Source organism: Labeo rohita, chromosome 21 (genome assembly GCF_022985175.1).
Source record: "Labeo rohita strain BAU-BD-2019 chromosome 21, IGBB_LRoh.1.0, whole genome shotgun sequence".
NCBI classification, from domain to species: Eukaryota; Metazoa; Chordata; class Actinopteri; order Cypriniformes; family Cyprinidae; genus Labeo; species Labeo rohita.
Window position 1 is genome coordinate 12,588,901 of NC_066889.1, and position 21,085 is coordinate 12,609,985.

General features: G+C 33.5%; 2 protein-coding genes across 3 annotated transcripts; one reads left to right on the plus strand and one right to left on the minus strand.

The window, feature by feature from the left end:
- Positions 1–1,433: 1,433 nt before the first annotated feature.
- Positions 1,434–17,179, plus strand: si:dkeyp-50d11.2 (calpain-1 catalytic subunit). Of its 2 annotated transcripts, XM_051093407.1 has the most exons (22): positions 1,434–1,570; positions 1,835–2,097; positions 2,409–2,478; positions 2,612–2,730; positions 5,951–6,084; positions 6,165–6,333; positions 8,920–9,003; positions 9,092–9,177; positions 9,279–9,353; positions 9,557–9,717; positions 9,789–9,949; positions 11,311–11,322; positions 11,435–11,646; positions 13,196–13,235; positions 13,327–13,392; positions 13,475–13,532; positions 13,682–13,746; positions 13,862–13,930; positions 14,304–14,382; positions 14,871–14,987; positions 15,123–15,181; positions 16,917–17,179. In XM_051093407.1, exons 2-22 carry the CDS (start codon positions 1,846–1,848, stop codon positions 16,941–16,943), a joined length of 2,115 nt encoding a protein of 704 aa, XP_050949364.1. In that variant the 5' UTR covers positions 1,434–1,570; positions 1,835–1,845; the 3' UTR covers positions 16,944–17,179. The 2 variants fall into 2 exon arrangements, with proteins under 2 accessions (XP_050949364.1, XP_050949363.1); XM_051093406.1 differs by lacking the exon at positions 16,917–17,179 and having other exon boundaries at positions 15,123–15,627.
- Positions 17,180–17,825: 646 nt separating this feature from the next.
- On the minus strand, positions 17,826–19,249 carry bbs1 (Bardet-Biedl syndrome 1). The gene is made up of 4 exons (XM_051093409.1): positions 19,121–19,249; positions 18,900–19,034; positions 18,704–18,790; positions 17,826–18,617 (listed from the first exon to the last, which is right to left on the minus strand). Exons 1-4 carry the CDS (start codon positions 19,232–19,234, stop codon positions 18,531–18,533), a joined length of 423 nt encoding a protein of 140 aa, XP_050949366.1. The 5' UTR covers positions 19,235–19,249; the 3' UTR covers positions 17,826–18,530.
- Positions 19,250–21,085: the final 1,836 nt, after the last annotated feature.

The following is a 21,085-nucleotide window of genomic DNA, read 5'->3' on the forward strand; positions in this document are numbered from 1 at the left end:
GCCACCCACGCTGGCACCGTTTGTAGTTTATCTCTCCCTGACAGATTGAAGCCAGAGAGAAGTGAAGTTTCATGACATCAAGTCCTGAAACATGAAGACTGCCAAGGATTAATCAAAAAGAGCCCCGAGTTCCTTACACTTTCTGCATTTTAATCCTTTTGGATAAAGCTGAAACTGAAAACACGTATTCCCCAAAGGTTATAACGTCTGCTCTATTTTTTAAGACCGTCCTGGAGATTTTAAAAGCTGTGTTTTTACTATACAGTACACTGGTGCAACACACTTCCTACACATTTCTACTTCCCAAATATAGCCTACCTTAATTTTGGATGCATGACAAGCAAAATCAAGGACAAAACAGGACTGAGTTAAATGCATGTTTGTTTTAGTCTAAAGTGAGCTCTCATATACACAGTAATCAGGCACCAGAATCAAACATGTAGGATGTTGTTGTCTTTTATGCTTAAAATCTAACATAGCTCTGAAGACAGCAGATAATCAAGCTTTCCATCAAAGGACAAGATGCTTCTAATTCTCTCTCTCCCTTTCTCTCTCTGTGTGTGTCCCTATAGATTTTAAATATGGGTCATTTAAAACCACAATCAGGTGACAGTCACATTATTGCAGCTCTTTGCTGCCCCCTTTTGGGCATTAAGAAATACTTTGATTTTATTATATTACAAACTGGAAGGCATTTATAATGCTTGATTCATAGTCGGTAGGTGAGATATTTAAGTTTATACAGCTTGTTTTTTAAATTATAAAGCAAAATAAAAATGTAGAATCATAAATCTACCCATTTGCTGCCTGGTCCTTTAAGAAAATGTGCCTGTTTTTGCCTGTAGATGGTAGTAAATCCACATTTAAGTCTAACTTATTTTAAAAATCATTATGTATACGCATGTTATGTGGCTGGCCAACTGAGAAGAAACTTCGCCGCAGTCATTAAATATGCAATAAAATTGGGCGTGGCTCAAATGTTGTCTCCGGCTAGTCAGGTACTGTGAAATTTAAATAATGATTGTTGTGTTAATTTAACTGGTATGTTAATTTTAATTGAACTATTTAAATTCTTCACAATGTGTTTTCCAAATTAATGTATATTAAAATACCGTATAGACCGCTGCACAGCAACGACGTTGTCACATGTAACCTGTTACTTTTCTCTGCGCTTGTCAAGATGGACCAATCACAGTCGTTTGGTTATTCAGTAATTCATTGAGGGGAGAAAAAACATTTAATAGCGGTTATTTCGGGCTATTTGACTCTGTATGTCATGTATTAGTACTTGGAATTTGTAGACTAAAATATAATGTAAACATATTAATGTACAAATGTCTCCGGTATGCAGTATTCTGATCTTTTTTAGGGTCCTTGCGCCCTCTGGAGGAATATAACTGCTCGTCACATAGTAAATAGTAACGTTTGGGAGTGTTACACACACGCGCACTGCAGTCCCTTACAGCAACATTTACATGCTGGGACAAAGCCCAACATAATATGTTAGTTAACTGAACAGGACTTCAATGCAAGAATAATCATATCTGGACTTGGAGAGTGCCATTTTAAGGTAATGTGCAATACTTTTACAAATGTTAAAAGCTATGTTGTCAAATGTTTTCACTCTCTTTATGGGTGGTTGGCAACAACACTAGCTGTATGTGTGTTATATTTAACCACTAACCATATAAACATAATGGGTGGAAGGATATTATATTACGTCTGCTTGTAAATAGTTAATTTGGGGGGTAGAAATTAAAATATAAATAAATAAATTAAATAAATACATGAATGAATGAAGCCGTGTTCCATGTTTTTGGGGTGTCTTTGACAGTTGTGTCCAGGATGGAGCCAATTTGTGCCATGGGGGTCGCTGCCCGTTTGAGGAGCGAATGGGATCGAAATGCGGGATTGGGTCAGAACAACATGGCCCTTAAGTTCTTAGGCCAAGATTTTGAAACCTTGCGCACTCGCTGCCTTCAAAGCAGACGTCTGTTTGAGGATGAAACATTCCCAGCTCAGCAGTCTTCTTTAGGATTCAAGGAATTGGGCCCCGGTTCTGCCAAAACCAAAGGTGTTCGCTGGATGAGGCCCACGGTGAGAACAAACTATTAGAATAAGAATAAACTGAGAGTGTGTGGGCCAAGATTTCTACCCTAGTAAGAGCAGTTAGCATACATGATTTATGCAAAGTCTTTGCTGGCATATTTACATTTGCATGTATATTTGCATAATCAGGAATATTTTCCCCCAAAATATATAAATTAAAAAAAAAGAAAATCTGTGTTTATTAACTCACCCCTGTGTTTTACTTGCAAAATAATATCTATGTGTCAGTCTATCAAGCAGAGATGTTCCAGTCATTTCTATGCCCTGTCTGACCCATAGGTGTTCTCTGTGTACTCCAGGAGTTCTGCACTGACCCACACTTTATCGTAGATGGGGCCACACGCACAGACATCTGCCAAGGAGCTCTAGGTAAAGCAAGCATCTACTAAAATGGAATAAAAAACAATAAAGTACTCAAAAACGTGGCATTTAGTTCAATAGTGCAAATTATTGTGTTTAATATTAATTATGCAATAATGTACTAATAATATACTGATTGTAGGGGATTGTTGGCTGCTGGCAGCCATTGCGTGCCTTACCCTCAATGAACCCTTGCTGCATCGGGTTGTGCCTCATGGCCAGAGCTTCCATCAGCAATATGCTGGAATCTTTCACTTCCAGGTACTGAACACCGTACACAAAGAAATACATTTCATAGTTAATATACACATGTATATGAATACCTTTATGTATTATGTGGAAATTTATATGTAATGTTATATTTTACAATTGTCATTAATTACTCACGCTCATGTCATTCCAAATTGTAAGAGCTTCGTTAATCTTTGGAACATTAATTGCGATTAGATTTTTAGATTTTTTTTTTTTTATTTGATGATGAAATCCGAGAGCTTTCTGACCCTGCATAGACAGCAACACAATGACACGTTCAAGGCCCAGAAAGGTAGAAAGAACATTGTTAAACAGGGTTCATACAAGGTGCTTAAAGTGTTTGAAGTACTTGAATTTGACTCTTTGAAATTTAAGGTCTGGAAAACCCATGAAATTAGCAATATTCCTGAAGAGGTATTTGGAAAGTGCTTGAATTATTGAAAGACGTTTATGAAATAAGCGTTTAGTTTTTTCAGTAAGTGCATATCTCTTCACGTAAAAGCCACGCAATTCAAAAAACAGTTGATTTTTGACAATTTCAGTTGATGTCATAAAATCTAGAGAGCTAAGCAGTACTGACAAAATCGCTGAGTAAACGGTATGCTTTTGCTGAAAACGCGAAAAGAGGAGCAAATTAACCAAATCAATTGAGTCATTTAGGCTGGAACCGCTTTGATTCAATCTCATGGCTTTGGTCATTTATTTAAAAAAATTCACTAGAAAAAAAAGATGGAAAGAGCCGTTCATTTCTGAATTTCGACACAGCTTGTAATGATTTTAACAAGCACGTACAGTTATGCGTAAAGCGGAGCTTTTTTAAACTCTGAATCAGGTCAACCAATGTGTCGCAAAATGATTCACTGTTTCGGAAGCGCTCCAATCGGATCACATATCGCAAATCATTTGTTTCAGATTGGGACTTCAAATCGTGTATCGGGAATCATTTGATTTAGACCGGGAATCTGGAGCGCTTATCGCAAATCATTTGATTTAGATTGGAACAGGTTTGTTAAATTATTCAAATCAAATGATTTGCGATTCGCGAGTTGAAGTCCCGATCTAAATCAAATGATTCGCGATCCACGTGAAGATCGGAACTTCGGAGCGTGGGTCGCAAATCATTTGTTTTATATCAGGACTTCAAATCACATATCGTAAATCATTTCATTTAGATCGAATCTTTGGAGCGCATTGAATGATTCAAATCAAATGATTTGCAATACATGATTTGAAGTCCCGATCTAAATCAAGTGATTCGTGATCTGCGCTCCGAGTCCTGATTTGAAATGATGGTTTGCGAATCATTATTCAGAACGGGACTTCAAAGCGTGAGTCGTGAATCATCTGATTTAGATCAGAACTTTGGAGCAGGTTCGTGAATCTTTTGCTTTAGATTGGAACATCGGTGCACGGATCGTGAATCATTTGATTCAGATAGGGGCTTCAGTGCGGGTTTGCAAATCATTTGATTCAGATCAGGACATCAAATCACATATCGTGAATCATTTTATTTAGATCTGAACTTTGGAGCGCATATTCCAAATAATTTTATTTTTGATTGGAACGGTCGTGAGTCGTTTCGTGAATTGAATGATTCAAATCAAATGATTTGCAATATGTGATTTGAAGTCCCGATCCAAATCAAGTGATTCGCAATCCACGCTCCGAGTCCTGATCTAAAATCATGGTTTGCGAAGCGCGAATCATTTGATTCAGAACGGGACTTTGAGTGCGTATGTCGAATCATTTGTTTCAAATCATTATTTCGGAGTCTTTTCACAATTTTTTTTCTTAAACAGTAGAAAACTTCAAACAATTAAGCCAGGACAGTTATAAAAACAAAACAATGAAATAAAAAAGAAAGTATACACAAATACAATATCTTAAGAAAATTGACTATAGTACAATAGTTGGTGTAACTATAGTAAAAGTGCAGTATACTATGTATTACCTCAGTAGTAATACTTTGCATGTGCCGCGCTTTGTTTTTGCCATTTGTTTTATTAGTATATTTTTTATTTATTTCTCTTTTTTTTTAGAAATAGAAGACATTATTTGATAAGAGACATCTCTGATTGAAGTTCTTAAAAATCAAAAAAGTAAAATTCCTTGACAGTATCTGTACGAACCCTGGTTAAAATAGTCCATCAGTGGTTCAGTCTTAATTTTATAAAGCTATGGGAACACATTTGTGCACAAAGAAAACAAAAATAACACCTTTATTCAACAATTTCTTCCGTTCAGTGTCAGTCTTCGATGCTGGTGCTGCTGACGTTATTTTTGTTTTCTTTGCATTTAAAAAGTATTCTCGTAGCTTCATAACATTACGGTTGAATCACTGATGTGACATGGACTATTTTAGCAATGTCCTTACTACCTTTCTGGGCCTTGAACTGTCAGTTGCATTGCTGTCTGTGCAGGGTCAGAAAGCTTTCGGATTTCATCAAAAATATCTTAATTTGTGTTCTGAGGATGAACGAAGGTCTTACATGTTTGGAACGAGTAATTAATGACAGAATTTTAATTTTTGGGTGAACTATCCCTAGCCAAAAATACTGAGGGCACCTTTCATTATATAGACAGTTATTTATAAAATAAAGACATTGTGGAGACAAAGGTAATCTTAGCCCTCGGTCACACAAGAAAACAGATATTTAAGTATTTAAATAAATAAATTTAAAACCCATTAGCTAATTTTCTGCCACATTGCCTAAACCCTGGTTTTGTGAAAAATCCCAGACATGTCCTTCCCTTCAATGCAGCGTGTAAACCGATCCGTTCCACTTCCATTTGATTCTCCATAGCTCAGCAGATCTACATTAAGCAACAGTCCCTAAACGTCAGCCCACCCTGTCTGCTGCAGTGACTATATATACAGGCCTCACCCAGAAAATGAAATGGCCACATTTAATTCGCCTCTGCCAAATTCCTCTTCTGTTTTCCAGCCAGGAGCCATTTAGGCTCAGTCACTCAGTGAATGCTTATAATGTTCAGAGCATTAGAGCTGCAGAGAGACTTGGAGTACAGCCAGAAGCACCTAGTGTACTGATGTTTACACAAGAAGAGAAATGCACAAATTGTTATTGCATTTTTAAAATATATCAAATATATGTTGTTATAAAATATATCTCTTTTTTATGTTTAATAATATAGATCTTCAGAGTTGTCGTTTTTTAATTACAATACTTGTGATGTGACGTGAGAAGATATGTTTCCTATTGGATTCTAGTTTTGGCAGTTTGGGGACTGGGTGGATGTGGTGATTGATGACCGTCTGCCTGTCAGAGACGGGAAGCTGCTTTTCGTTCACTCAGCGGAGGGAGCAGAGTTTTGGAGCGCCCTGGTGGAGAAGGCGTATGCCAAGTAAGAAGGCTTTCATGGGTAATCTTGAGACCAGGATCTTGTTTGCTTGTGTAATGTGTTTGCTGTTGTGTATGTGACAGGTTGAATGGCTGCTATGAGGCTCTGTCAGGAGGCTGCACGTCTGAGGGGTTTGAGGACTTCACCGGCGGAGTGACAGAGATGTATGAGCTGAAAAAAGCTCCAACGAACCTCTTCAGCATCATCAGAAGAGCTGTGGAGAGAGGCTCTCTCATGGGCTGCTCCATAGACGTTAGTGCTCAGGAACAACATAAGCAATCAAGACAAAAAATTGTAATCTCTGGAGTCCATGTTTTTAGTCAATTAAACCCCTTTAATAAATATAATTCATTCACATAATATAATATAATGTAATATAATATACTATAATGTAATGTAATGTAATGTAATGTAACGTAATGTAATATAATACATTTTTTTAATATTATATATATATATAATCCAAATTCCAAACCACTGTTTTTATATACGCTACCGTTCAAAAGTTTGGGGTCAGTAAGACTTGTAATAGTCTTTAAAGAAGTCTCTTATGCTCATCAAGGCTGCATTTATTTGATTAAAAATATAGAAAAAAAACAGTATAAAATAATGTTTTTTATTTTAACATACTTTAAAATAGAATTTATTCCTGTGATGAAAAGCTGAATTTTTATCAGCTGTTACTCCAGTCTTAAGTGTCACATGATCCTTCAGAAATCATTCTAATATGCGGATTTATTATTAGAATGATCAATGTTGGATAATATCAACAGTTGTGCTGCCAAATATTTTTTGGAACCTGTGATTTTTGTTTTCAGGATTCTTTCATGAATAACAAGTTTAAAAAGTACAGTGTTTATTCAAAATATAAATATTTTATAACAATGTAAATTATTTATTATTAACTTTTAATAAACTTTTAATTATTAACTTAATACATCCTTGGTGAATAAAAGTATTAATTTCTTAAAAAAAAAAAAAAAGAAACAATAAAAATGTACTGACCCCAAACTTTTGAACGGTAGTCTATATATATATATATATATATACATATATAAAGGTATAGTAACATGTTCTTGATATATGAATATTAATATTATTATTTCATGTTTTTTTAATGGATCATTAACATATTATTTTTTTTATAAATAATTAATTTATTTAATATTTTATTGGAGAATTAATGAATATTCAAACTGATTAGGAATAATGAATTATTATTGAATTTGTTCAATAATATATTTTTAATGGAATGTATGCACATTTTAAAATATTTATGCTACTAACTGTTTTTAATGTGTATGTAGAAATAAAAATACAATTTTTAATTTTAATTATTTACAATTTTATTTATATTAATTCAGATTGTGTTGATTTTTGTTTTATATTTTTAATTAATTACTGGAATATATAAATTATATATACTGTATACTGTGCATTTGGGTATTTTAGTAGTTTACATGTAAGTAAATTAAAATGAGATTTTGTTAAATATTATTATTTAAATCTGTTGTAGAGCCACAGAATATATAATATAATATAATATAATATAATATAATATAATATAATATAATATAATATCAATCTTCCAGACCACACAGAAAAATGATTGTTTTTTTTAAATATAAACATATATTACCAAATGATTTTTATAATATAAACATGTGTATTAATATGTTTATTTAATGTGTATTTTTATAAAGGAGCACTGGTAAAAATAAATAAATAAATGACCATTTGATTTAACTGATTTAATATTTTTATTGAAGAATTAATAAATATTAAAAATGGTTAGAAATGTTGAATTTAAATTATTATTGAATTTGGAATAATGGAATGTCTGCACAAATTTTAAATATTCATGCTTCTAACTATTTTTAATGTATATGTAAAAATAAAAATTCTAATTAAATTAAAAATTATTAAAAGTAATTGAATTTAAATTTATTTAATTTTTATTCATTTCGTTTAATATTTTAATGAAATACTGTACTGTATATTTAGGTATTCAAGTATTTTAAAATGTTTAAATTAATATTTGATTTTTTTAAATTAGATTTTTAATATCCAATGTAGGGCCACAGGATAATATAATATAATATAATATAATATAATATAATATAATATAATATAATATAATATAATATAATATAATATATAGTTTCTACAATATATTTATATTTACAAACTACTTGTCAGAAAAATAATTGGTTTTTAATATAAACATATATTAACAATTTTTTATATATAATATAAAGATATATATTAATATGTTTTTTAATTTATATGTTTAACATTGTTCTAAAATAAAAAATAAATAAATGGCAGTTTGATTGAATTTATTTACATTTTGTATTTGAGAATTAATAAATATTTGTAATGGTTAAAAATGTTACATTTGAATTTATTATTACATTTGGAGTAATAGTAAACATGCACAAATTTTAAAATACTTATGCTTCTTACTTTTTTTAATGAATATGTAGAAATAACTGTTAAAATTTTATTCTAATTATTTACACTTAATTTAATTGAAATTAATTCAAATTTTATTCATGTTTAGTTCATTTTCTTAATTTCATTTAATATTGTTTCATTTTTCATATTTTATATGTGTGTGTGTATATATATATATATACATATATATAATATAATATAATATAATTATATAACATAATTTTGGAATGACCATCAAGAGAAGCGATTTATGGTTTAAATGGTGTAATTTCAGTATCTACCAGCAGGGGCCATGCTAACCAAACTTTATATTCTCATACTTGAATTTTTTTTTAAATACATTCAAAAAGCACTAAAGTTTATTTTTATATTTACATTTAGATTACAAGTTTCTTTGACATGGAGGCGATCACATTTAAAAAACTAGTGAAAGGCCACGCATACTCCGTCACTGGAGTGGAGGAGGTGAGTGCTGCATTTTCATTAACAAAAACAACTCAACCAATTACAGACAGCTCATTATTGTTATTATAGCTGTAAATCTGTTGGCCAGGTGAAGTACAGAGGAAAGCTCACAGAGCTGTTGCGCATCAGAAACCCTTGGGGAGAGGTGGAGTGGACGGGACCCTGGAGTGACGAGTGAGAATGATGTGAAGAGAAAGAGTGGATGGGCAAAATTATTCCTAAAATAATGAATTTCAAATAGTTTTGTTGAACACTATCACCATCTGTCAATTCAGGTCAAGGGAATGGCGTGAAATTGACCAGTCTGTAAGGTCCCGTCTGCACAACTGCCAAGAGGATGGAGAATTCTGGTATGTGTGTTTTTTTTTTTAATTTATTATTCTTTATTATGTCATTTGTTCCTCACTTGCATATTACGTCTTTTTCTAGTTAAACAGGTGGAGAATTAAGTAGGCGTCCATTGACTTTCATTGTATGATCAAAAACCACATTTAACAGAATATCTTTTGAACTATTCCTTCAAGCTTTAAATATAAGTATCGTTCACCCCCAGGATGTCATTCAGTGACTTCATGCGAGAGTTCAGCAGACTGGAGATCTGTAACCTGACGCCGGATGCGCTACAAAGCAGCGAGGTGAAGAAGTGGAACACAGCCATGTATCCTGGTGAATGGAGAAGAGGAAGCACTGCTGGCGGCTGCAGGAATTATCCAGGCACGTTTCCATCAAAAGTCTTTAGGATGCTTGTGAGACTCTCACATTAAAGTTTGTTTCTCTCTACACAGCAACATTTTGGATCAATCCCCAGTTTAAAGTAGTTTTGAAGGAGCCAGATACTGAGAGTCCAGAAGACTGCACTTTTCTAGTGGCACTGATGCAGAAGAATCGCAGGAAGTTACGTAGAGAGGGCAAAGACATGGAAACGATTGGATTTGCCATTTATGAGGTACAAAACTCATTTGAGAAGTAATTTAATTGGGTTGAGAAATGTGTTTATCACAATCAATCCGTTTCTAGATGCTTTGTACATTGAACAAATTCTTTTTTATTAAATATTTGTATGTATTATAGAGAAGACTGGGGCAAGTTGTCACACCAGGGTTCGTACAAGGTGCTTAAAGTACTTGAATTTGACTTTTTGTAATTTAAGGCCTGGAAAACCATTGAGAATTGCAATATTCCTGAATAAATACTTGAAAAGTGCTTGAATTATGAAAGACAATGTGTATATGAAATAAGTGTCAACCTTTTTTCATGCAAAATTCACACAATTCAAAAAAACATCATACATGTGTTGCTTATTTCAGTTAATGTCATAAAACCAGCGAGCTTAGCCGGTAATAGTACTGAAAATGTCGTGTAAACATGGCTGAAGACGTGAAAAGAGCAACAGATGAACTAAATCAATTGAGTCATCTATGCTGGAACCGCTCCGATTGATTCAAACTCGTGACTTCGATCATTCATTTCAAGCGATTCACTAGCAAAAACCAGATGAAATTAAAAGAGACATTTATTTTCGAATTGACATTAATTGTAATGATTTTAAAAAGAACATAGTTATGGGGGAAACCTGAGCTTTTCGAAACTGAATCAGTTAAACCACTGTGTCTCAAAATGATTCACCATTTCGAAGCGCTTCAATCAGATCGCGTGTTACGAATCATTTTGTTTCATATAGGGATTTCAAATCGCGAACCATTCTATTTAGATCGGGACGTCATAGCGCGTATTGCTAATAATTTGATTTAGATCGTAACAGGTTTGTGAATCATTTCGCGAATTGAATGATTCAAATCAAATGATTCACAATTTGCAATTTAAAGTCTCTGATCTACTGATTCGCGAAACGTTCTGATTCAAGTTAAATGATTCGCGATCCGAGCCCTGAACTGAAATGACGGTTCGCGAATCATTATAAGATCGGGACTTTTTTTTTTTTTAAATAATTTCATTTGTTATTATTTTATTTAACCATTATTCAGATCGGGACTTTTTATTCCAGAGCATGGATCACGAATCATTTGATTCAGTTTGGGACTTCGGAGAGCGTGTGGCGAATCATTTGTCATACTTACATGGCTTTAAGATATGTTTCATATAGACTTTCTTTCAAAAAATAAACCCACTTTGAGAAATATTCACTAAAAAGTGTGACAACTAGCTCCAGTGTTCCCTATAAATAACAAATAGGAAATGTGAGTTGCTAAAAAAGTGATTGATTACAAAAAACAACTAAATTATGCATACTTATAATTACTTAACAATGTTTAAAACTAAACTAAACTTTATTTCTGAATCTTACAGGTCCCTGACGAGGTATGAGATGTGTGCCAGATAAATGAAATTCATCAGCATTGTTTAATATTGGTAAACCATTACCAACACATAGTGTAGTGTGTGTTGTGATCCGAATCTCCTCTCCTGTCAGTATCTGGGCCGGGTGGGTGTGCATCTGAAGCGGGATTTTTTCCTATCCCACACGTCCAGTGCTCGTTCCGAGCTCTTCATCAACCTTCGAGAGGTGAGCTCTCGTTTCTGTCTGCCAGCGGGGGAATATATCATCGTCCCCTCCACCTTTGAGCCCCAGAAAGAAGGAGACTTTGTGCTGAGGGTCTTCTCAGAAAAGGCTGCCGACTCTCAGTGAGTGACTATTTGGCAATAAATGTTTGTTTTTTCAAATGGAGCATTAATATATATATATATATATATATATATATATATGTATTCAGAAATATTACAAAATAAATGTCACTTTAAAGTTGTTTAATATAATATTTAAAATGATTAGCACTATGAATAATTAAAAATGTGATTGAATATTATAAATATTCAAAACATTTGGAAATATGAATAAATGAAAATTAGATCGAATTTGGTTAATATTTTTACAGAGCATTAATAAATATTCCAAATGACTAGCAATATAAATAAAAATTAGTTTGAATTTGTTATAATATTTTAAATGGAGCATATAATATTTTTTTAATGAAGCATTAATAAATATTCAAAATGGTTAGAGATATGAACAATTAAAAGTTGATTGAATTTGGTTAATATAATATTTTTTACAGAACATTTAAAAATATTACAAATGACTAACAATGTTAATAAATGGAAAAAGTGTTCAAATTTAATATTACATTTTTAATGAAGCATTAATAAATATTCAAAATGGTTATACAATAAATTAATGCCACTTTGAAGCAGTTTAATATAATATTGTTAATGGAGCATTTATAAATATTCAAAATAGTTAGCAATATGAAAATAATGAAAATTTTGATTGAATTTGGTTAATATGTTTTTAATGAAGCATTAATAAATAGTAAAAATGATTAGCAAAATAAATAATTACAAATTCAATTGAATTTTGTAAATATAATGCTTTTAATGGAGCATTAATATTCAAAATGGTGAGAAATATGAATAAATGAAAACTTGATCAAATTTGGTTGATATAATATTTTTACAGACCATTAATAAATATTCAAAATGGTTAGAGATATGAACAATTGAACATTTGGTCGAATTTGTTTAATATAATGTTTTTATGGAGCATCATAATAAATATTTAAAATTGTTAGAAGTATGAATAAAAAGAAATTTAACTGTTTCAAAATGAATTTGGTTAATATAATATTTTAATAAAGCTATATACGTTTATAAGCATATATTAATAATAATTTAGTAGTTATTATCCATTGTGAATATTTATTAATGCTCTGTAATGCTAATATTTTTTTGGAATAATTCATGTTAAAATATTTAGAAATATAAATAAGTTCAAATCTCAAATATATATATATATATATATATATAGTTAGAAAAAACGTTTGCAAGTTATAGAAGTTAAAAAACATAAAATGTTTACATAAAATGTTTATGCTGTACATGTTTAAGAAATATTTATATAAGATTTATATTATATAAATATAAATATATATTAAATATGTGTGTGTGTGTATTTACATATAATTATACATAATACACACACATATATTACATAACAAACTTTTATTTTGGATGTGATTGATTGCGATTTGACCACACTAATATATAAAGTATTTAATATATACATATTGAACAAAGCATTATTATATATTAAATGACTTATTAGTGAAAGCTATTAAAATAGCACACATTAAAACAGTGCTGAGAGAAAATAAGATGAATTTGTTTTTATCTATAGTGAGCTAGATGATGAAATTTCAGCAGATGTACCAGAGGAGGTGAGTTTTCCTGTAAAATGTTTTAACATTACTGCACACAGATGCATCCTGGGAAGTTTTGCTGCTGAATAATGTGTTGTTTCTATGCCAGCCTGCGATCCAGGAGAGTGACATTGACGAGGGCTTCAAGGCGCTTTTTGCAAAGCTGGCAGGGCCGGTAAGACATCAGGAAGTGGGAGGAGTTCATAGGTTGCTGTAGCACCCAATACATTAATTGACTCGCTCACTCTGGTCTACAGGAAATGGAGATCAATGTGTTGAAACTCCAGATGATTCTGAACCGGGTTGTTGGCAAACGTGAGTGCATTTACAGACAAATAAACAAATTTCACAATTATGTTTCTGCATATCCTGCAAATGAAGTCATATTTAACAACAAATATTCCCTGAAAGGATCAACTGATGTAAGCACACAATCAATGTGCTTATGATTGTTCTTCTTACAGATAAAGATATAAAGACAGATGGATTTGACAAAGAAGCCTGTCGAGGCATGATAAATCTTATGGATGTATCCTTTTGAAGACTCCACAATCAAGAATATTAGCATTTGTGGTCCATTTTTATAGGTGATACTGTGAATAGTATGCTTTAAAGTCTCAGTCTAACCTTGACCTGCCATGAAGTCAACTGGCACTGCAAAGCTGGGATTGACAGACTTCCATGTGCTCTGGGAGAAGATCAAACGATATCTTGTCAGTGGAAACATTTTATACTTACTTTATGGTGTATATATAAATGTTAGACAAACACTACTGTTCAAAAGTTTGGAGTCGACAATTTTTTTGGTAATTAATACTTTTATTCTTGAGCACCAAATCAACATATTAGAATGATTTCTAAAGGATCATGTGACACTGAAGACTGGAGTAATGATGCTGCAAATACATACCAATGCTTTGCATTACAGGAATAAATTACATTTGAAAATATATTCACATAGAAAATGGAACAATATTTCACAGTATTACTGTCAGCATAAGCTCAAAAACATTACAAATCTTACCGACCCCAAACTTTTGACTGATAGTAGAGATACTGACAGTCTCTCTCCCAATAAACCACTAGGAAGTGTTTAGGAAGTTTGACTTGGACAAGTCCGGCACAATGAGCTCTTATGAAATGCGTCTGGCACTAGAATCAGCAGGTATCTGCCACATGCAACACTCTTTAAAGAAATAGTTCACTCAAAAATGACAATTCTGTCATTAATTACTCACCCTCATGTCATTTCAAATCTGTAAGACCTTTCATCTTCAGAACACAAATGAAGATATTTTTTAATGAAATCCGAGAGCTTTCACAAAAATGTGCACAAAAAAATATTCTCAGGTTGAACCACTGATGTCAAATGGACTATTTTAACGATGTCCTCACTACCTTCCTTCACCTTGAACGTGGTAATACCATTGCCGTTTATACAGGGTCAGAAAGCTCTCAAATTTCATCAAAAATACCTTAATTTGTGTTCCGAAGGTGAACGAAGGTCTTACGGGTTTGGAACGACATGATGGTGAGTAATTAATGACAGAATTTTCATTTTTGAGTGAACTATCCCTTTAAATAGCACAACATCAATAATTACTGTAGTGTACTGTGTTTATGCAGACTTCTTGAATTTATACCTTCTGTAAGGTTTCAAGTTGACCAACAACTTGTTCCAGCTGATAATCCTGCGCTACGCAAAAGCAGACCTCAACGTGGATTTTGACAGCTTTGTGTCTTGTCTGATCCGCCTGGAGACTATGTTCAGTAAGTGTGAGAAATAGAAAATCTTTTTTTTATTACAGTATAATTACTGAAGCCTGCTGAAATTCAATGCAGGATTAAGACATATTTTGTAAAATAGGACTTGATGTGTTAAGAGATCATTTTTTATTTCAACAGAAACATTTAAATCAATGGACACTGATGAAGATGGATTGGTAACCTTCAGCTTCACCCAGGTTGGTCTTAACTGGTCCTTAAAGGAGAAGTCCACTTCCAAAACAAAGATTCACATATAATGTACTCACTCCCTTTTCATCCAAGATGTTCATGTCTTTCTTTATTCAGTCGTAAAGAAATTGTTTTTTGAGGAAAACATTTCAGCATTTTTCTTCATGTAATGGACTGATATGGTGCCCTGATTTTGAACTTCCAAAATGCAGTTTAAATGCGGCTTCAAACGATCCCAGCCGAGGAAGAAGGATCTTATCTAGCAAAAGATCAGTTATTTTCATTAAAAAAATACAATTTAAATGCTTTTTAAATGCTCGTCTTGCCTTTCTCTCCCTGAACTCTCTGTATTCTGGCTCAGGACAATTAGGGTATGTCGAAAAACTCTAATCGTATTTTCTCCCTCAACTTCAAAAATCATTTCAACATCATCCTACATCGCTGCAGAAGTACCGACCCAGTGAACATGCAAAGAAGATCAAACACCCTTAACAAAAAAGGTAAAACAGCAATATATATTTTGAAGTTGAGGGAGAGCATGAGACGGGAGTTTTTCGACATACCCTAACTGTCATGAATCGGAACAAAAACAGTCCAGACAGAATAAGACAAGATGAACGTTTGGCATTAAAAAGTATATAAATTGTGTTCTTTTTTTTATTAAAATAACCGATCGTTTCACTAGATAAGACCCTTCTTCCTCAGCTGGGATTGTTTACAACTGCATTTGGGATCGTTTGAAGCCGCATTTAAACTGCATTTTGGAAGTTCAAAATCGGGGCACCGTATCAGTCCATTATATAGAGAAGCGCTGAAATGTTTTCCTCAAAAAACATAATTTCTTTATGACTGAAGAAAGAAAGACATGAACATCTTGGATGACAAGGGGGTGAGTAAATTATATGTGAATCTTTGTTTTGGAAGTGGACTTCTCCTTTAAAGGATAAGTATACTTCCATAATGAAAATTTACTCACCCCCATGTTATTCAAGATGTTCATGTCTTTCTTCAGTTGAAAGGAAATTAAGGTTTTTGAGGAAAACATTCCAGGATTTTTCGCCATATAGTGGACTTCACTGGGACTCAAAGTCTAAATCGCAATTTCAATACAGCTTCAAAGAGCTCTACATAATCCCAGCCGAGGAATAAAGGTCTTATCTAGCCAAACGATCGGTCATTTTGTAAAAAAATAAAATTTTAGATGCTTCTTAATCACAAATGCTCATCTTGCACTAGCTCGACCTAATACATTACATAATCACGCACACGTGACGTATGCGGACATACCGACCCAGTGTTTACAAAGCAAATGCGCAAAAAAAAAAATCAAACACCCTTAACAAAGAGTTTTTAGCCAGAGCCTACCTTTTTAACCGAAGTACACAGACAAACTAACCTTGTGAGACTTTTCCAGCGTTTATTTTTTTAAGAAAATGACAGGTCGTTTTGCTACATAAGACCCTTATTCCTCAACTGGGATCGTGTAGAGCCCTTTGAAGCTGCACTGAAACTGCAATTTGGACCTTCAACCCATTGGCCACCACTGAAGTCCACTTGAGGAATGTTTTCCTCAAAAAATGTAATTTCTTTGCAACTGAAGAAAGAAAGACATGAACATCCTGGATGACATGGGGGTATTTAAATTAAATTAAATTTTAATTTAAATTAAAATTTTAATAGCAAATGCTTCTTCATTTCTCTGCAACATTTTCCCTCCCTTGTTTTCTTCCCTTCTTCTTATAGTGGATCACCCTTACCATGTTTACTTAGATGGATGTTCCTCTTCCTCAGTGCTTCCTCTGTCTCTAATCTTCTTTACTACATGCCTCCTCTAACCTCAGCTGTATGAAGTGGGTATCTGACTGACTCATACTTTCAGCTGTAAGGCACGATTCACAGTTTTCATTCAGCATGAGAGGAAAGCAAACATCGAGACAACAGCCAACAGAATATATTTATTTACACTACATTTCAAAAGCTTGGGGTCAGAATGTTTTTTTTTTAAAGAAATTAATACTTTACATTAAGTAAGAATGCATATATTGATCAAAAGTGAAAGTTAAAACATGTATAATGTTACATATGATTTCTATTTCATATAAATGCTGTTTTTTAAAACTTTGTTCAAAGAATCCAGAAAACTGTTTTCAACATTGATAATAATAGAAATGTTTTTTTGAGCATGATATTTTTTTGTGACACTGAAGACTGGCGTAATGATGCTGAAAATTACATTTTGAAATACTTTAAAATAGAAAACTGTTATTTAAATTTAAATAATATTTCATAATATTACTGTTCTCTGTATTTTTGACCAAATAAATGCAGTCTTGATGAGCATGAGAGACTTCTTTCAAAAACATAAAAAAAAATCCTACTGGCCCCAAACTTTTGAATATTAGTGTATGTAAAGTTTACATGCAAGACAAAAAAAAGTATCTGAGCCAAAGAACATTTGAACTTGCGTCACTGTAGCTTAAAAGTATAATTGTGAAATAGAAAGAATGAACTGACCTTTCTCTAAGCCCCACCCCCTTTTGATTCACCCAAAAATGAAAATTCTGTCATTAATTCTTCACTCTCATGTCGTTCCAAACCAGTAAAACTTTATTTTCGGAACACAAATTAAGATAATTTTTGATGAAACCCGTGAGCTTTCTGACCCTGCACATACAGCAGTGCAACTACCATGTTCAAGGCCCAGAAAGGTGGTAAGAACATAGGCCGTGACATCAGTGGTTCAACCTTAATGTTATGAAGGGCTTAGTGAAGTCAGTCAGTCATCCACAGCACTGTGCTGCTCTAATATGAGATCATCTCCTGTGACCTTTCACCCTTGTGTCCTTTCATTTGTGTGTGCTTTTAAAGTAGTGAATAAGCTTTTTCTTACCACGTTGCCTTGAAACAGACTTTGCCTTGTTTATGCAATAATTCTTAATATATATTAAAACAAAGGTGAGTCAATAAAACCTCAAAATTGCGTTATAAAGCATCTGTGATCATTACGTCAAGAATAAATATGCATTTAAATACAAACATACATGACTACCACAAATAAACATCAGAACGTCTCTTACATCCAAACTATATGACCTATGGAGCGCTAGGCCTCGCAGCTGTCAATCGAACGCTCCAGTCACTAGCCATTAAAAGGTACAGAGGTATTACCTGTAAAGAAACGCCTCCCTCAATCCTGATCTAAGCTACAGGAAGCACCGGCTCTACGGCCAGCGCAAGCTTCTCTGAACTCCTGTGATGAAAAGCTCTCCGTCCAAGCGAAGAAGCCTAACTGCTGCTAGGAGCACAGCAAGAGTTGAAGACGTCTGTGAAGCTCAGCTAGACGTGTGCCACTCGCTTTCAGTTCAGTGCAAGTCCTTCACTCACAGGCATGTTGATGTGGGCGGTGAGGAGAGGAGCGCTCTTTCCTTCCCTTAGCACAAACACCTGAAATCAGAAACGGTACAGTGGTTTTGTTTTTTTGGACTAATCCCAGAGCTAATTAGGGTGGGACAATAGGGTGAGGGTCTCACTTTGATGATGTCAGAGATGCCTTTGTCACTCAAGCACTCCACAAATGTGTCAATTGGGTAATTCAGCCCTGGAACCAGCAGGGGGATCTAAAGATAAACAACAATTCATTGTTATCTGTAAAACGGATCCTTGACTTCACAAAATCAGCTTATATTAAGAGGATAGTGCTTATCAAACTGTTCATGCTGAGATTACCTTGAAAAAGGCTGTCCTCATGCTGTACAAATTTTCATCGTACAGAAAACTGATGGCTAGGTTCATGACCGGACGGCTCGATGCAGTGTTCTGGATGTTTAGCGTGAGCTTGAAGGATGGGCCCAACCCTTGTACCTTTGCAGAAACAGGAAGCAGAAGTTGAGATTGATATCAGTCATCCGGTGTAATCTTGTTAGGACATTTAGAATTGCTTAACTAACCACGGCGTTCATCTTGAGCGGCTCGGTCAGGCTCGCCGACATGGGCGTGAGGCTGGACTCCAGGGCTTTGACGTAGGCCCGTGCTGCAGCGAGACGCAGCCTGCTCAGGTCCATCTGAAAAGCTCGGTGCATAGCTGTATAGAAAAATACAACAACAGTCTTACAACGTTCAGGTTTTGGCTGCATTTATTTGGTGGAAAATACAGTGAAATACACCGACCAAAATTATAAACACTTTATAAACACTTTTGTTTTGGCCCCCATTATGTGACATTAAAGACAAAATATGGATTTAATAACAAGGTGATATAAAAATTGCCCTCACAAATGTAAAGAAACAAAAAAAAGTCCACTTCCAAAACAAAGATTCACATATAATGTACTCACCCCCTTGTCATCCAAGATGTTCATATCTTTCTTTCGTCAGTCTTAAGAAATTATGTTTTTTGAGGAAAACATTTCTGCATTTTTCTCCATATAATGGACTGCTATGGTCCCCCAATTTTGAACTTCCAAAAGCAGTTTAAATGCGGCTTCAAGCGATCCCAAATGCGGTTGTAAACTATCCCAGCCGAGGAAGGTTATTTTCATTTAAAAAATACAATTCAAATACTTTTTAACCTCAAATGCTCATCTTGTCTTGCTCTCCTTGAACTCTGTGTATTCTGGCTCAAGACAGTATGGGGTATGTCAAAAACTCCAATTGTATTTTCTCCCTCACCTTTCAAAATCATCCTACACTGCTGCAGAAGTACCGACCCAGTCTTTGCAAAGTGAACATGCAAAGAAGATCAAACACCCTTAACAAAAAAGGTAAAACAGCGATATAAGATGATTTTGAAGTTGAGGGAGAACGTGAGACGGGAGTTTTTCGACATACCATAACTATCATGAACCGGAAAAAACAGTCCAGGCAGAGTAAGACAAGACGAGCGTTTGACATGAAAAAGTATTAAAATTGTATTATTTTTATGAAAATAACCAATCGTTACGCTAGATAAGACCCTTCTTCCTCGGCTGGGATCGTTTGAAGCCGCATTTAAACTGCATTTTGGAAGTTCAAACTCAGGGCACCACAGCAGTCCATTATATGGAGAAAAATGCTGAAATGTTTTCCTCAAAAAACATAATTTCTTTACGACTAAAGAAAGAAAGACATGAACATCTTGGATGACAAGGGGTGAGTACATTATATGTGAATCTTTGTTTTGAAAGTGGACTTCTCCTTTAATGGAAAAATTAATCTCTAAACCCTGATTTAGTGTTACAGAATATTTTTATTTCAAATAAATTCTGTTCTTTTTACCTTTTTATTCATCAAAGAAAGAAGAACCCTGAAAATCTAACATGGTTTCCACAAAAATATTACGCAAAAAATGTTTTAAACGTTGATATTAAGAACTCTTTTTAATAACCGAGTACCAATAATAACTAAATAGTAACAGAGCACCAAATAAGCATATTAGATATGGTATGATTTTTAAAGGATCAAGTCACACTGAGTACTGAAGTAATGGCTGTTCAAAATTCATAGGAATAATTTGCATTTCAGTGATTTTAAACTGTAATAATATTTTACAATATTACAGTTTTACTTCATTTTTTATTAAATAAATGCAACCTTGGTAAGCATAAGTGACTTGTGTTAAAAACATTTAAAAAAAATCTTATTCCTAACTTTTGTCTAGTAGTATATACACTACCGTTCAAAAGTTTGGGGTCAGTAAGACTTGTAGTAGTCTTTAAAGTAGTCTCTTATGCTCATCAAGGCTGCATTTATTTGATTAAAAATATACAAAAAAAAAAAAAAAAAAAACAGTAATATTGCAAAATGTTTTTACAATATAAAATAATGTTTTTTATTTTAACATACTTTAAAATAGAATTTATTCCTGTGATGAAAAGCTGAATTTTTATCAGCTGTTACTCCAGTCTTAAGTGTCACATGATCCTTCAGAAATCATT

Bases quoted from the DNA above. Each gene is read 5' to 3' on its own strand.
- si:dkeyp-50d11.2 (XM_051093406.1), top strand. From the start codon at position 1,846: ATGGAGCCAATTTGTGCCATGGGGGTCGCTGCCCGTTTGAGGAGCGAA. The intron at 9,354-9,556 runs GTATGTGTGTTT...GTTCACCCCCAG, and splicing joins CAAGAGGATGGAGAATTCTG to GATGTCATTCAGTGACTTCA. The intron at 13,236-13,326 runs GTGAGTTTTCCT...TTTCTATGCCAG, and splicing joins CAGCAGATGTACCAGAGGAG to CCTGCGATCCAGGAGAGTGA.
- bbs1 (XM_051093409.1), bottom strand. From the start codon at position 19,234: ATGGACCTGAGCAGGCTGCGTCTCGCTGCAGCACGGGCCTACGTCAAA. The intron at 18,791-18,899 runs GTAATCTCAGCA...GTTTATCTTTAG, and splicing joins TGAGGACAGCCTTTTTCAAG to ATCCCCCTGCTGGTTCCAGG. The intron at 18,618-18,703 runs GTGAGACCCTCA...TTCTGATTTCAG, and splicing joins GCATCTCTGACATCATCAAA to GTGTTTGTGCTAAGGGAAGG.